Genomic DNA, 17,437 nt, shown 5'->3' with positions numbered 1-17,437 from the left:
TCTTATTATGTTATCAACATTTACATATGTTTACATAACGATCAAAATGGAAAGAACTCCTAAAACATAACACCTTTTGCTTACATTTTCTAATTTATTTTGAAAACTAGAGGCATGAGAGAAAATGTAACGATAGCAGTTAAAAATAAAGTTATTTCACATATATATATATATATCAAACTTATTTATGAAGTATTTTACAAATATTATGTATTTATAATATTATGCACATAATATTTATATTTAATGCTTAGTGTTAATTTATATCTTTCTAATTAATTAATTAATTTTTATATAATTAGTTGATCAATAACAAAAGTAAATAACAATAATCCAAATTATAATAATGATCACCCATATTTTATATATATACTAAATTCATAATAAAAAGTAAATGTGTATGTAGTCATCAGTTATAATCTAATTACTAAAAACATAAGAACAGATATACAGAACAGAACTACAGCATAAAACCAGATACATTTCCAACATTACAGAATCACATAACAAATAACTCCAAAATATAACTTATCTAGACATAGAGATTTGTTGCTAATGATTTTGCAGTTGACGCGATGTAAATCGTAGAAGATGAATACATAGAATATAATACAAATAAATAGATATAATGCAGTTGTGTAGGACAAAAATGTATCTCTTTATTATACTATGTTGTTATATGATTATATTATCTATAAATACTAGTGTTGTTTAAATATATGTATAAATAGAATATTAAAATTTGTTATTCTTTCAAATTTATTTATATTTCTTCTAACATTAAGTACATATCGGTAAATGAAAAAGTAAAGCAAAAGTTTAAGAAAAATTGTATATAATAATACAGTAATTTCAGATGTATTTTAAATTACAATACATGACCTGCTTGCTTTTGAATTGACTAAATTTAAGATAGTTCTCATTCTTCCATTTGATCCTATATCATATGTTTGTGGAAATGGTATTCCATCGGGTCTGTTATACATATGTTGTAAACATTGTTCCCATTTAACTGGTGACACAATTTGTTTTAATATATATTTTTTTACATATTGTAAATTAGTGTATGGTACAGCTTTATAATTGGAATATACTATACATCTAGGTTCATTTATTTCTATCGAATTTAATATTTTATGAACTGCCTTTAAAGCAGGTTCCATCAATGGTGTGTGAAATGCTCCTGATACAGGTAATCTGGATGTGTTAGTTAAACCAAATCGTGTTTTATGTTTTTCTACATATTCCAATGCTTCTATATTTCCTGCTATTATTTTTCTTTCCGTACATAGAAAAATAGCAATTCTAAAAATAATTGATTATATAATTAACATTATATATGAATTATATAACATCTTTTCTTATTATTTATCAAATATTAAATATTAAGATATTACCTGCATGTTGGATTTTCAATACCCATATCCCTTATCCAATTTTTTGCTTCGGTGCAAGCTTCGGAAACTTTTGCTTTTGATGTATTAGATATAGATAACATTCCTTGAGGCACCATATCTGACGCATATTGCATAGCTTTTCCTCTAGTCCATGCTAATCGAATTCCATCTTCAAAAGTTATAATGCCGGAAAGAATTAAAGCAGTTATCTCTCCTACGCTATATCCTGCTGTAGCAATACAATTTTCAAATACTTTAGGAGTTTCTGCTCGGATTTTTTCTAATGCAACCAACGATGATACTACTGTAGCAGCTTGATTAAATTCAGTTCGATTTAATTCCTTTTGTGGGCCATTCAAACAAAGTTTTAGTAAATTGTAATTAATTATTTCATTGGTTATTTCAAAAAGTTCCTTAGCAGCAGGATAATTCATATACTTTTTAATCATCCCAACTTTAATAATACCTTGGCCAGGAAATAACAAAACAGAAGTATCGTTTGGATTAATACTTGGTTTTGTTTCTTCTTTATAATTAAGTGGAGTATCTTTAGGATATGGGGTTGTCATCCAATTTTTATCCTTGACGCCATCAAATGTTGCAGCTTTTTCAAGCAGATGCAATACTTCTCCTGTCTTATACGAACATTGTGAAGAGTCTTCATGGAATTGATCTGTGTTCGATGCTTCACAATTACTACTTTCATCTTTCATGGAATCATTTGAAATTTGCCTGACCCGAACTAGCCGGGAACATTTTGGAACACAAGGAAGTATTTTCTTAAATAATGTTTGTTGAAACATTCTAATTATTTCAGAAATTAATATCTATTAAATATTTACAAAATTGTATAAACTTCAAAAACAAACTTCTATTCAAAATTAATATTATCAGAATATATCACGATAATCTATGAAATTAGGAATACATGAAACGTAGTTATTTATTTTTAGTTGCTATTATCTTCTAGGTTAAAAACATTATGTTATATCATTATAGAAGTTAAATAACCTTCTACTAATAGTCTTCTACTTTAAAAATATTATCTTATATTAAGAAAGTGTTTCCCAAGATTATTTCATTATATAAACATGATATTAATGTAAAATTTTGATACATTATTTTTATTTATATATATACAGATTGCTATATACACATGTGCAACCTTAACAGACCTTGACATCTGCTAGCAAAAACCGTTTGAATACTGAATTGTGAAAAATCAACATGGAAAACAAAAAGTTCCCATTTTGCGTATGCGTAACATGTTATGCTACGACAGAGCAGAAAAGGAGACATGCTACTCATCTCCGTTTGTCTCATAAGAACGAGAATCTTGTTGTCTTTCATATTGATTTTCCACTTAATTTGCAGCAAGTATCGAGATTCAATTTTCGAACGATTTTCCCTAGGCTTCGGTATACGAGTGTCGAGATCTGTCTTATATGTTCGTAGTCCAGTCTTTTACTAGAGAGAAAATGAGGGTCTCACGTCCATTCTTCTAGTTGTTCCACGATACGCGCTGTACGATGTGACCAAATATTAAAGGAATTCCACGCTAGCATATACAAGAACCTATAAAGTTAGGGATTTGCCCTGTTTGGCTCCATCACGGACAAGAATGTATACAGCATAAACTTTGCATCTTACGAGTCTTCGTGTCCCATGTTCTGAAACATTGATCGTGTAAAAAATCGGAGTATTTCTTACGCCCTCAGCGATTTATAGCGGTGAGTGCAGGAATTATATTCAATTCAACTAATAAAGTTAGTAAAGTCACAGACAAGTGTGATAAAGTCAATAAGAGTAAAAATCTGTGGTAAAATTACTGGTCTAGTAGTACGTTACATGTGGTTAAGCGCTTACATTAGAAACGACATATGTATACGTATGTATTACACTGCGTTTTATAATATTTAATAATTTGACGACAGCAGTTAAATTTTCATATGACATAAGTTCAATTATACATTAACAAAAAATATATTTATCAACTTATATTTTTTACTACGAAATAACGAAAATGTTATCAATTTCAGAGACTTTTTTAATACTTTATTTAAAAACGATCTCACTAAAACGACTTTTATTTATTTATATTATCATAATAATTATTTATGTAATATAATCTATAAAAAATTGATGGTTTTATGAAGATGTAATGAAAAGAATAGATGCAAGTATATATAGACTGTGAAACACCCATAAATAAATAAAAAACCACTTCGATTATTATATAAATAACGATTTTAATGAAAAATATTTCAGATAAAAGTTGAATGGTTTCAAGGGGAACATAACTTAACGTGATTAATTTTTGGTAAATATCTAGAAGTTTGTCCTCATCATCAATTTATGTTGTCTGGGAGCATGATTGCATGATTCTCAACAACTTTTTCCTATACATGCATGTAACGGCCCCGTTCAGCCTTAGATATTTCCAAGATATTCGTAAACACTGTGAAAACTATCGTATTGGACATTACTCCTGTCCATATATGTGTACCTGTGACAGTCGCAAGTATATCCGATACGTTCGCCGCTTGGTGGTCTGTTTACCGTATAGCCATCAGCTATAGATATCTTTATCTTTGTATCATACTTCACGAATTTAAATAAACAGCTATGGAAATCCCATTTACAACTGCAAATGTAATGACACTGTAAGAAATGCCTTCAAAAAATTTATTTCAGTATATAACATAAAGCATTTGACTCTCTGTGTGTTTGCATCTCCGAATGAGGATCTTACTTATTCTCCATCTGTATTGAAGTTACTAAAAAGTTAAGAAATGGAATCATAATGAAATTATACGAATTTCTAATGTATATCATGAAATAATTACGATCAGTTGATGTAGTTTCTAATTGAACAAAAAGTAATTCATGACATGCAAGCGGTGCCGGTCGGATTGGAAAAGTTAACCCGAACTCAATACATTGATGATATTCATTTGTAATTGACTTATAAAGACAGATTATTACAGACTTTCTTACAGTGTTGCATATGCACTTGTGCACGGGACTTTCATCCAAAGGATAAGCGGAATACCCAAACTCGCCCAACATTTTCTTATACATACAGTGAGTCATGAAAGTATTCGATCGCGCTTTAAAGAAGAATAACATTTTTAAAACAATTTGAATATTTTTTTTTAAATTAGGAGGTTTAATTTATTAGATAATATGTCAAGAAAATTTTGAAAGAATTGCAATTATTTGGAAGAAAATAATAAAAATCACTTTTTACAACATTTTTATTTGGGCCTGTAATGAAAATTTAAACAACACGTTTTGAAGATTCTGTCATATACATACCGAAAATTTAATCGAAATCGGTTAACGCTGTTATAAGCTACAAATGGTTAAAAAATGATGAAAATCGTAGTTTTCTACGATTTTCAGTAAGAAAATGTGAAATTGGAACGGTCGCCTGGTCTTCGTCACCCTCGGCTGTGGAAAGAGAAAGCGGCAACACTTGAGGGTGCCACAAATTGTCCTCCCCCGTATAGTAAGTATGTAGGCCAGCGGGTCCGACGTTTTGCAACTGCGACGCCTGGTTTTTTGAGTATTCGTTGTACAATCGTTAACGTGGGCGAATCGTCAATGTCGAAGTAAAACCACACGAGCTCGGCATTTCCGAATTTACAAAAGTGCTATAAATGTTATAGCAGAAGTGCTATAAACGTGACTGGCTTGAATTCGTTTTTAGTATTTTCTTACATTTCGACCTACACCCGTAATGAATCTACATGTTCGTCCATCTTTCGATGCCTATTGGTTGTTTCTGCATCAATCGACCTCGATCAAATTTTCAGCCTGTATATAGGTGATATAACTCTTCAAAATGTGTTGTTGCAGCGCAACAGTACGATTGTAAAACCTTCGAATCCTTAGAAGTAGTTTAAGGAAACGACAGCTATTTGTAATCAAGGAGAACCCAGTGACGCGGAACTTTTTGGCATAAGCATACGGTTTTTTCATTCCTTAAATTCTGCATGTTGTATTTCTTTATTCCCTGTGAACCGTTGGCCCGACACTCGAACGTCGCATGCGGTCACCTCATGGCCTGTCACTAGACCGATGTGACCATTATGTCGGAGCTGGAGTTTCTCCTTCTTTGAAATATGCATTCACCAATTGCTTCTTCTTTCCATTCCCTCCATCTCGAGAAAATGGCAAATCAGGAAATTCGAGTATCCAAACCCAGCAATTTGACTTCAAACATCGTTCCTATCATCAGTCTGTAGTAGAACTTCGTCAAGTAAGCACGCGTTTCTTGTATCAAGTATACTTAGTCTTTCCCTAGCTTTTTCCGGACTGTCCTTAAACTTTAAAGGAACTCGATTGCATTAAGTTGCACTTCGAGACAGTCGAATAAAAGTTCGCGTGAAATATCTCTGGCACTGCAACGTGTGTTGTTTAAATAGTCCGAACAAACTCCAATACTGCACGAGGATTAAATTCATTTCTATTTTTTTAATTTTTAAAAATTACCGAACGAAATAGAGAAAGGGCCTCGATGTTTGTAAGAATCTGAATAATTTCATTGTGATTCGCAAATAACTCTGGCAACTGAATGTAACTTTAAATAAAAAAAAAATTACATTGTGATTGCACTTTAGATAAGATAAGATAACTCAAGAGATCAGTTATTAAAGAAAAAGATATTAAGTTACATCTGAGAATAGAATTGAACGCGCTTATTTGTCTTACACGCAGAGACATCAAGCGATAGTCTTCTCCTTATTGTGATGGCAAATTTAAAATCCTTCGACGGCTACCAAACCGCTCTCTGTTCTTGCCTATTTGTACTTCTAACAACAGCTCATAGATGGCGAACAACATTTGACTGCGTAGTAAGCGTACACGTTACAATGTTGCCATTCACATAGCGCGGGTTGTGAGTTAAGTGGATAACCCTATATATCATTTCTAGCGTAATCGCGTAACTACCGTGTAACGTACAACCCGAAGGGTATTTTTACCATAGGCTTTTACTCCTATTAACTTCACCACATCTGTATGCGTATTACATCATTTGCGATTTTACCAACCTTATTAGTTGGATTGAGTATAATTCCTGGACTCACCGCTATAAATCGCAGAGGGTGTAGGAAACACACTATTTTCCTTCACGATCGATATTTCAGATGTAAGATCTATTCTGTATATTGGTTTATGGTATTACAAACAATAGTGTGAAAAGTATCTGGAAATTATCATCTGTCGATAACACCAATTACAATATGTATAAGCATACGTCTTTAGATTAGATATACAGATGTCGCTGTTGGTCTGTAAAAGGGTTCAAATATATCTCTATAATATGTATTGGTAATACGTAGCCATATCTAAATCGCATAATTCACTGAGAAATAGAAAAGAACCAAAGAAATAAAGGAAATGCAATAAGAATCGATCACTGTTACGTAAAAAATATTAACGAAAGTGATGAGTAATATAGTCGAAACCAGACTGTCGTTGTAGCAGGGATTCGGCAGAGGAAATTGACGCGAGTTGCGCAGGTGCATTGAACTTCCCTGCTTAAGCATAGAATAAGGCGATTTCCATGGGACGCGCGCGCGCGCGCCAATCTTGGTGGTGGTCCGGAAAATTGCGCGAATCACGAACGAGTTAATCGTGTTAGCCGTAATTTCAGCGCGCTTATCGTCCGTCGGTTAGGTATTGCTCGTGTAAATGCAAGTTTAGTCGAGATCATCGACGAGTAATCAATTTAATCGAGATGTGCCTCGATCATGGAGATGGAAAAATCAATAATACGCGAAGATGGACGCGCGAGCGCACATCAAAGGTATACACGCAGTCCTGTAGCGCGACCGCTTTTAAATAATCGGAAACACTGATAAGCATGTTTTCGAAGACAATTTCAGCTAATCGCATGCGTTCAATGAATATCATTTAATTTATCGAGTTCATAATTATTCATTGTATAGTATTGTAAGTAACACGGTAAATATTGGTACTACACCAGGTTGCAGTTGCAAGGATAACTGCAAAATAGAGGATACCAATTTTCAATTGATTGTTGAAGCAATTGAGATAATTTCTGTATTTACATAGCATGGTCTTGTTAGACGAATAAATTTGTGATACTCTAATAATAATCGATTAAAATAATTGATTCATTCATTTTAGAATATTAACAAACAGATATAATCTTCGAGTGTCAATATTTATGAAAGATGTGCTTCAAACGCTGCTATGTAAATATAAATACAGGCTGTATGAATTTGTCGTTGTAAATGTTAAAGGCAGAGATAAAAAATTATAGTTATTCCCATAATAATTTAACGTTAATTGCAAGTACATAAAATTGTTATACTTATTGCCCAGCTGAATTACAACTTTTCGGAAACGATGATGAACCGTGCAGTACAATCAAATTCTATTTAGAAAAAAGGGATAAAGATGTCCGTATGGTTATAACCGAAGAATTTCTTATAATTATAGTAGTAATCCCCCACAACTATAGAAAGCGCATAGTATGCGATGTACAATAATAACTGATCTATCGATTGATCTGTACTCGTGAGAAGCCGCATGGTTTCTCATGCCTGGAGCCGTTGAGCAGTTGGCCATGGTGAATGTAAACAGAAGTGAACTTGGCAGTGTCGATAATATTCCCCAGTGAGGGTCGTCGAGGTTGAAATGACGGAGAAAGTGCAGTCGCGGTCGAGAAGAACGAAAAGAGAGCAGAATGAGGACGGACCGCGAGAGAAAATGGAAGGAGAATGGTAAAATCTGGCGGGAAAAAAGAAACTGAAGACGAAGGGAGAGAATGACGTCTGAACTAACGTGTAACACGGAAGAGAGAGAAAGAGAGAGAGAGAGAGAGAGAGAGAGAGAGAGAGAGAGAGAGAGAGAAAGTGTGTGTGTGGAAGAAAAAAGGAAAACCTCCGAGACAGCTATCATGAACACTTAAAGAGTTCTGGCAGATTTATGAGCACGGGGCTCCTCTCTCCATCCCTACGCTCACGAGTCAGCCTGCCTGTTCGTCGGATAAATCCTGTCGGTCACTAGTTTTCGCTGTTCTCTTTATCCATTTTTCTAGACAGCAGTGAATCCTCTTGCGTGACCGTACTCACAGTTTTCATTGGGAACATGGCGAATGCGGCGAGGAACCGCGAAGAAACGAGCTTGATCATTTAAAAGGAACTCTATCAGCGTTCAACCATACTTATTAATAATATTTCTTACAAGGGCCATTTGCCTCGCTGTTGATAAGCTTATTGAAGTTTGATTTATAATTAAGAGCGTTGTGACTGTTTCGCGGCCAACGATCGTTCGACATGCGATAATTTCATGACCACCAGTTTAGTCAATTAAATTAACCGTCGCTTCGATAGTCATCGGCTACCATCTAAAGTAGTCTGCTTTGCGTGAATAATCATATTTGCAGCGATTAGAATAGTTGATTCTACCAGATACGATCGATGATGATTAAATATTGATAAAATTGATAAAAACTTCCAATCCGTAGAATATTTTTTGCCAATGGCTCTGAATTTGTTATGTTTCGAATTTGTTATCTCTGAGATTGGTATAAATTTGGTCAGCGTGACAACGTATGAGAAGTATTGGTTTGGTAAGATTGTTTTGTAGAATTATTGCGAAGTTATCGAAGTGCTTTGGATAGAATGTTTGATTCAAAATTTAACGACCTCACTCTTTTCTTTTAACAAGTAAAAAGATTTTTATTGTTTTAAGAAAAACTGGAGCATGTACCGAGAGGGAGAGATCATGCGTACCAAGAACAATTCTTTCGTACTTTCCATAAACCTTACACTGAAGAAATTTGTTAATAGAGAAAACAGTATTATTAGGTCTAAAGAATAATCATCGTGGTGTTCGCATGGCCACCCATAAGCGTCCACGTCATTTTTTCGCGGCTTTTCGTTTCGCTACGCGGGATGATGGTTTAACGAGGCATAGACTGCGAGAAAGTGACTTGAGGAGGCAGCTGAGAGATAAGGTACAGCGAAACAAGTGCGATAAGCCGAAACGAGATATCGTCGTCGCAGCCAGCCGACGATATCTCAAAGTCAATGTCCTATGAAGGACTGCTGCTACGTTCCGATCCGACCAACCACCGTATATATACTACATACTCTTCTCTGATTACAGGCATTACGGCCACGTGTGTCGCTGCCCGTCGCTGCCCGTCGCTGCCCGTCGTTGCATTCTCCTTTCTCCTTCCTCCTTCCTCTCGTTCCGACGCATGTTTCTTCGTCTCTGTCTCGTGGAGATGTCGATGCCGAAAACACGATTTCTTATTCGTGCTGATCTGTCTCTATTTTCGTATACTTGCCGAATCTCTTGCCCCAACGCGCTTGTTTAGGACCATGGAATCTGCTTTTTTCTTACCTTGGACTGTTAAAGGGGATTGATTTGTGGATTCTTGGTTGATTCATGTTTCTTAGACAAATATGCAGATGTCGTCATAAAATACTTTCATTCCGCAAACGTGGCTTTCGACAAATTTTATGCGGTGCTTACATTAATACGAAACTCGCTATGATAAAACATAAAACGTCGTATCTAGAATCACGATAAGAACAACGAAACCTGACGCTGACCTTAAACTTCAGGCGGCACGGCGAATGGAACTTGGAAAGAGGATCGTCGTGATTATTTTATTCCTTGTGTTTTCATTGATTCGTTAGATAATATGTCAAGCCAGTCGTACAAGATCAAAAGATTTCAGAATAAAATTATATGAAAATTCTCGTTTCATAATAAGAATATTTAATGTATTTAATTTAATTTAATATTAAATATTAATATAATTAATATTAATATTTAATTTAATGTAATATTTATCAACTATTTCCACAGACACTGTTGTCTTCACAAAATAATCACTTTTATGTAAAGGATTAATCTATTATCTTTATCTCAGATATTTCATCTATATATATACGTATAAAAGATATACATATTCGTTCTAATTACAAACTTTCAAGTACTCGAGCGATGCACGATAAGTTTCCGATATTTCGTTTCTTTCTACTTGCAGACTTTCACGCATGATACAATTGACACAAACAGCGTTGAAAATATAAATTTCAAACGTTATTCGTGGCTTCTTGCTTTTCCATATAATAACTAATAACCTAGTTACTAGAAAATAAAATATGTATATGGGTGGTGGATTGTACAGAAGTACAGAAGTGTAGTATTATTCGACAGTGATATAGTCCATACATTTTTTCATTTAATTTATGAATTATGTAACAAGCTTTAAAACGATATGCTAATATTGCTATATACTTTGTAGCTACTGCTAGACAAATGAATAACTATATAATATATGTAATTTTATCGGTATTTTTTTAAAAACTATCTCTACACGGGACTGACATTTCAATAAAATTCACACGTAATCAACTGTATTTCAAACTCTTTGCCTGAAAAAGACAAATTGTTGCTCACACCATTTATCAGAAAGAATTAGTTAAAAGACAATTGGTTCTCTCAAGAATTATTTACAAATTTGAACATCCAACAACATATATCAATAGTAATTTGTAATTATTAAGATTATAAACGAACTGACTACCAGTTTTCATAATTGTCAGTTAAACTTAAACGTGAAAACAAAAATAATTAAATTTTTAAAAAAAGTAACACTTATTAATCGTAAACGAACTAGCAATGAATGCTAAATGCTGAAAAATACTAAATAAAATTTAAAATCAACTATGATTCCTGACAACTGTCAGCTAAACATGAAAATAAAAACCATTGCGTGTTTGAAACTAACGAATATTTATTCCTTGTATAAACAAACTAGCGATCAGCCTCACGTTCTTTATTATAAACTTTTTTGTTGCAAAAATTTTCAAGCGAATTATTATTCAATTCTGATATTAAAGAGAGAGTCCAATGCCAACGTTACATTTACGTTACATCAAATAAAGCTTAATAAAAGTAACAGAATTGGGATATAATACGAAACAGGGGACTAAATAGAAGACTGCTTGCGACAGGTAATTGTCAACGAATCCACAATTTTAGTTAACCAAGAATAGCCACCTGTGATAATAATAAACAGAGAAATATAAAGATAGAGTACATGGGTTATATGTTACCGCGTAAGTGAAAGCGATATAGGGGCCCCTTCTGTCCTTGTCTAATCAGCCATGCACACTGACGCCACTCGTTGATCGGCGTTACAATTCCATATTTACTGTACGGATGTGCATGCGTTATTAGACAAGGACAGAAGGGGCCTCTATTCGCTAGCGTTCGCTTTCGATTCTTATATCGCTTTTTCAGCTCGCTCACGCACTCTATCGTTAGATCTCTATAATTGCAAAACATAAGAGGTGCATTAACTTCGCTTAATTATTTTTTACTTCATTCGCGTGATTTCTTTTTTAATACCATAGATATCGTTCTTTTTTTTTCTTTTTTTGGAAATAATTTCACGGACAGGGGACTGAAATGTAAAAGTGGTGACAAAAATTGTAAGTGTTCTTCGTCGATAGAATGAAGTCAATTAAAGTAAAAATAAATGTGAATGATAAATATGACTATTGTATAATATATTTTTTTAGTTTTTCTTATCTGAATTTAATAGTTTTTAATACGTATAATCCAAAAATACAATTGTTCAGTTTAGGAATTTAGCGGTTCAGGATTATGCGTGTGTAAAACTCAGCATTTTTACCGTATTTTACAGGTTAGTATGACGCCATATTGCCTCTATTCGTAATTAGATTGATCCGCACAGATGAGCATTGAACTACTAACTTCGCCGAATATTCATTTATACTAGCGTAATCGGCAACCTATAGTCAAAACTAAATCAGTACTCATGATTTAAAATCCCGTCGTAAAATGGCCAACATCCACGTGCATTTGTTAGAGCCAGTGACTCTACTCATTGGACGAATCGTGGATAAAAACCAACATGGTGTCAAAGTTGAAGCTGTCAACGCTGAAATCGCTTAACTTTACATACTTGTAACTTTTGAACTGCGGGATTTCTAAAGTTAAAACTTACATTTTTCGATTCTACGCATAGAAAACCATTAAATTGCAATTAGGAAAGGCCACAATTTTGTGTCCGTTAAACCGAAGTTCAGCCTATACGTAAAAAGGAAAAATTAGTGAATACTTTCAAATTTACCAACTGAACATGAGAGTGGTAGATTAAATTTTGTAGTTGTAACATGCCAGGACACTGAGAATTTCATGTAAAAATGATAATTTTTGGATATAAATAAATTAAATTGATAATTCTTCATAATTTGTCCATGAAGTTACAGTTATTATCTGTCTCTGGTATGTAAATATAATACGATTTAATGTTTTTAAAGTGTTAAAAAGTGAGAGATTGGAAGAGAGAGAAAGAAATGCCCACTTCTGTAGAACCCCATATACGTATGTGTATAAAACAATAATAACCAATAATTTTTATGATTGTTTTATTAACGTTTACATTTTTTCTAAACATTCTTTTTTTAATTGACTAGACAGAGGAAGGGAGAGAGAGAGAGATAGAGAGAGAGAGAGAGAGAGAGAGAGAGAGAGAGAGAGAGAGAGAGTACTATATTTTTATAGATTTCGAAAAACTTTTACAATTAATAGATTTGTTCTTGTAACTTGTAATAAATTGTTTGTCTCGCTAGTAACAGTTATATCATTATAAAGCGAAGAGTTTATTTTTCATTACACTGTATGTAATGAAATGTAATCTTTGAAAACAAGTTTTAGCTAAATACGTATATCTCGATGGACTAATTACACAATCATCAGTCGATGGCAATGTTCTTAGTAATTCGCAGCATTATAAAACAAACACAGCCGTTAAATATCAAGAATATACTTACAGAGATAAAACCGTTTTGGCTTAAAAATATGTCTCTATACGGATTAGGTAATGTCAACTCTTTTTCTTCGAATACTCAAAGTTCTATATGCGATAACGATGAAAACGCCAATGTAAATTTACATGTTTGCGAGTTTTATAAAATTTATGAATCAAGTTCAGTCACCTCCGTAATTTTTTTCAACTCACGATCAGTCCCACAAATACTTGAAATAAGTTTTACGAAAATATTGTTTTATAAGATTTGTACGATACATATGGCATTTAATAGGTAATTCTAAGAAATTATATTCATCTTTTCAGTTTAATAAATCTAGGTAATCGTAAAACTTGGTGTAACTAAATTTCTTATTGAAAAGGTTTTTCCTTAAGTTTATAATTATATATCGTAACATGTTATAGTATTTTCTCCACCAATCTATTATATATTATTAGCATAATTATTAAATAATAATTACAATACGTTTTAACGATAAAAGTAGTTAACAAATGTAATCAGCAATAATTTTTACAAATAACTATAGTGATTTTCTTAGGAACAAAACAGATTAATTTACGTACACATAATTGCTATCACACGTAACAATCAGATATTGGATATGTATTAATTAGAAATCAATCTAGCGATCAATAAAGAAATTCTTATCATCAAACTACAACTACCTACAACTTCCGTCTACGATATTGCTCGATAGGAAAAACAGCTACTTGAAATACATTGCGTCATGCAATCTGTGAATCTCTCTGGACGGAAGAACTTCGAAAAAGGTTTTCGAGAATTTAGCCTAGGACGATCGAAAGTTTGAACAGATAATTTATCATTCTGCAATTTCTCTGCTCGACGAGCATGCATGGTGTCGATGATATTTGGTCGATCGAATAAACAGCGAGGCCGTTGACTCTTCATCGGCCATACTTTTCTCCGATCTAATCTTCAATCTTCGATCGAAACAGCACAATCTATCCAGCCAACATAGGAAACTTACGGGCTGGCTACAATCTACAATGTCACGAGCAAAGGTCTATCGAGCGAGTCCCAACCGTCGATAACGGCAACTAACAACAGGCTAATCTATCAAGGACGCTCGACAGTGAAAATTTGGCCTTGAAAAGGCAATACCGTTCACTGGAGAGCTTGACGGGTTTATTATATCCATAATGGAGTATCGTTAGCGGAATACGTGTACTACTTACGTCCATTCTTGTAGTAATAGACGCTAAGACTCTAAACGCTGTTTGTGAATATTTAAAAATATTAGAAATAGAACCATTAAATTTCAATTACTGTCTTTTTAAAAGGTAATCTTTATTAGGAATCACAGAAGAATTAGCTATTGCGAAGCAATAAAGCATTGATCAAGAGGTTTAAAAGTATGGAAATCATTTTTCGAGAGTTTCCATTCTTTTGTTTTAATTGGCATTTAGTAGCACTGCTTTGATGGATTTTTAATGGAATTAGATAAACCTAACAAAGATACAAACAAAGGTATGTATTTATGGATTTAGTTTGAACTATAAGAAGATTGAAGTTTCTATAATTATGTCTATCCATGTTGTATTAAGTGATATTATCGATGGTCAAAATCATTGGACTGTAATCGAGTAAAAGTTGATTACGTTGATTTCTAAGCTAAAATTATAAGATAAGATTTAGGGGAATCACTGGATTATTTGGGATGATTGACGTATTATATCGATCAGTTTTAATAGTTTGATTTTATTTTTTTCAGAGAAAGATGTTCAAATTTATCACCGCGATTTTTTATATCATTTAAGCTACGAAGCCAGACTACACGATGAAGGCTGCCATGAAAGCGCACGTTTTACAAATCAAACTGGCGGAGCATTGACAAGCGTGACACCTATTTTACGATCGCGGAGACAAGTGCGAGATGCCACCCCTTTATTTTCACGCACACCGAATCTGACCCTGGATCGTATCCCATTACCGCCGGAATCGGTCATCACTGACCCTCCTCCTTCTTCGATCGTACTCTTTCTCTTTTCTTCACCTTGTCGCCCTATCTCTCTCTTGCAGGCCGTTCAGCCGCAATACGCGTCGATCTCCTCGAAGCGGTTTGAGAGTGGAGGGGGGAGAGAGTTCGGGTTAGAAACGGAATCAGGAAGAGAGAGCGTTGCACCGCTCGAGAGGGTACACTGTACCAGTGAACCCGGTATGTGGTTGTCGCGAGTGGAGGTGCGCGTCCCCACCCCTAATTAGGGAGTACAGGGGAAGCAGAAGAGAAGCAGAAGAGAAGTAGACGAGAAGCAGAAGAGAAGCAGAGAGAAAGAGAATGCGAAGACAAGGGTGCATCGGCGTCGAGAATGAGATGGGGACAACGAGGCGAAGGAAGGAGAACGAGGAAGGACGAAAGCAACACAAGAGTAACGGAGCTTCTACCCCTTTGCCCCACTCCCGCGTCTCCCCACCAATACACTCATTCACCACAGGCGGGGTATAAAACGGTGTCCCCCCCCACCATCGCAACGCGATCCTCCTTCCTTCTGCTTGTGCGCTGTCGCCCCTCTAACCCTTTTAAAATTCATCCCTCCGTGCCGTGAAAACGCGTCGGTGAAACGTCGTCGTTACGCTTCCAACTGACGTCGTTCTCTACATACGTCGACGTGCTGACTTGAATGTACGACGTACGAGAACTGTGCAACGGTGGGGCAATCGGTAAGTGGAGGGGATCGAGTAGACAGGGTGGGGCAGCGGTTGAATGGTGGGGGGACGCGAGTGTACGCCGAGTGGGGTGAAGAAGCACGGGTGGTGGGAAGTAAACGCAAGCAGAGGAGAGCTCGACGACGGCAAGGAGAGGTCATTGACCCGAGCGGCAGGCTGCCGGCTGCTAGAGAGCTACGTCGCTCGCGCGCTGCCCTGGCCTCTCCTCGTCTGTTCCGCGTTTGTTCGTAACCTCGTGTGTGCTGTGCGCGCGCGACAGAGAGAGAAAGAGACCCGTACACTTCTGCCGTCTCTCTCTGCGGTCTCCTCTGTCTCTATCTATTACACACGTGTCTCTCTGCTTCGCTCCCTTGATCCGTCGTTCACACTGGCATATTCTGTCTCTTTCTTTTTCCAACTTGTCTCTCTCGCCACTCCGACCCGTCGTGTCCCTATACCGTGTACCTTCTCTCGCCTCTGTTCGTCGCCGCGATTCCGGCAGGGCGCAAGCAACGCGAGAAACAGAGAGAGAGTGTGCGCGCGTTTCCCTACGACGACGTTGCGTTACGAGCGAGAGATCGCGCCGACTGCGCGAGGAGAGCGCGTGTTCCGCGTTACACATGGCCGCTCCATACCTACTCTCTCTACCTACTCTGTTTTCTTCTTTCGTGCGTGTACCCCCGGTGAACAGCAGAGAGCACACGGTCTGTCGCACGCTCCTCGCGTCGTGGCTCGCTTTCCGGTGCCGCGAGAGAACGACCTATCGCGCGTCGTACGCCACACGTTTTCGGCACCCGCGTTTCGTCCGATCGGTTTTCGTCCCTCGTTTGCTCGCGAAGAATTCTCTCCCTCGTTAGTGCCATACCACCCGTCCCCGTTATCGTCACGCTTACTCGATCCTTCTTCTTTCTTCTTCCCTCTTTGTCCCTCCGAGTCCTTGTTTCCATCTCCGTCATCCACTCGCCGCTTCTCTCTCTCTCTCTCCGCGTGTCTTTTTCCCCGGCTTTTCTGACCGCGCGCGTTCGTTCCCTTCTCCACGAGGGAGGAGAGACGTCTGTCGCGCTTCGAGGCTACACGCGTGCACGCGCGGAGAGTCGGCTTATCGCGGACGAGCGTACCCAACGCTTTCTACGGAGTTCTCTCTGCATCCTCCTATTGCGTGCTCGACTAGAGCAGCGCCTCGGCGACTGACGGCGACTGAAAATGGTGTGTCCACGTACGGGGACAGTATTCGCGGTGTCGATATATTTTGGTGTCGGTGTCTCGTGTCTCCCGTCTTTCGTTTCGTCTCTGATGATCGTGTCTCGGGAGTAAACGATCGTCTAAAATCGTGAACGTGCATTTACCACGGGAACATTGTTGAGTTAAGTCGATTTCCACCTCGTGACATTTCGATGTGACAGCCGGCAAGGATTACTCGATACTGAAGAAGAACAAACAGAAACAGAAGAAGAAGAAGAAGAAGAGGAAGGAGAAGGTGGTGGAGAAAGAAAAAGAACGGAAAGGAACAGAAAGAGT

General features: G+C 36.3%; 1 protein-coding gene across 1 annotated transcript; it reads right to left on the bottom strand.

Moving 5' to 3' along the window:
* Nucleotides 1-283: 283 nt before the first annotated feature.
* On the bottom strand, nt 284-3,090 carry Beg (malonyl-CoA-acyl carrier protein transacylase beg). The gene is made up of 2 exons (XM_072022965.1): nt 1,398-3,090; nt 284-1,305 (listed from the first exon to the last, which is right to left on the bottom strand). The coding sequence occupies exons 1-2, from the start codon at nt 2,198-2,200 to the stop codon at nt 864-866; spliced, it is 1,245 nt and encodes a 414-aa protein (XP_071879066.1). The 5' UTR covers nt 2,201-3,090; the 3' UTR covers nt 284-863.
* Nucleotides 3,091-17,437: the final 14,347 nt, after the last annotated feature.

This window comes from Bombus fervidus, chromosome 3 (assembly GCF_041682495.2).
Source record: "Bombus fervidus isolate BK054 chromosome 3, iyBomFerv1, whole genome shotgun sequence".
NCBI classification, from domain to species: domain Eukaryota; kingdom Metazoa; phylum Arthropoda; class Insecta; order Hymenoptera; family Apidae; genus Bombus; species Bombus fervidus.
This window is presented reverse-complemented; position numbering and strand designations above follow the sequence as displayed.

Coding starts and splice junctions, on each gene's coding strand:
- Beg (XM_072022965.1), bottom strand. CDS start 2,200: ATGTTTCAACAAACATTATTTAAGAAAATACTTCCTTGTGTTCCAAAA. Junction 1,306..1,397: donor ATTGAAAATCCAACATGCAG/GTAATATCTTAA, acceptor AATTATTTTTAG/AATTGCTATTTTTCTATGTA.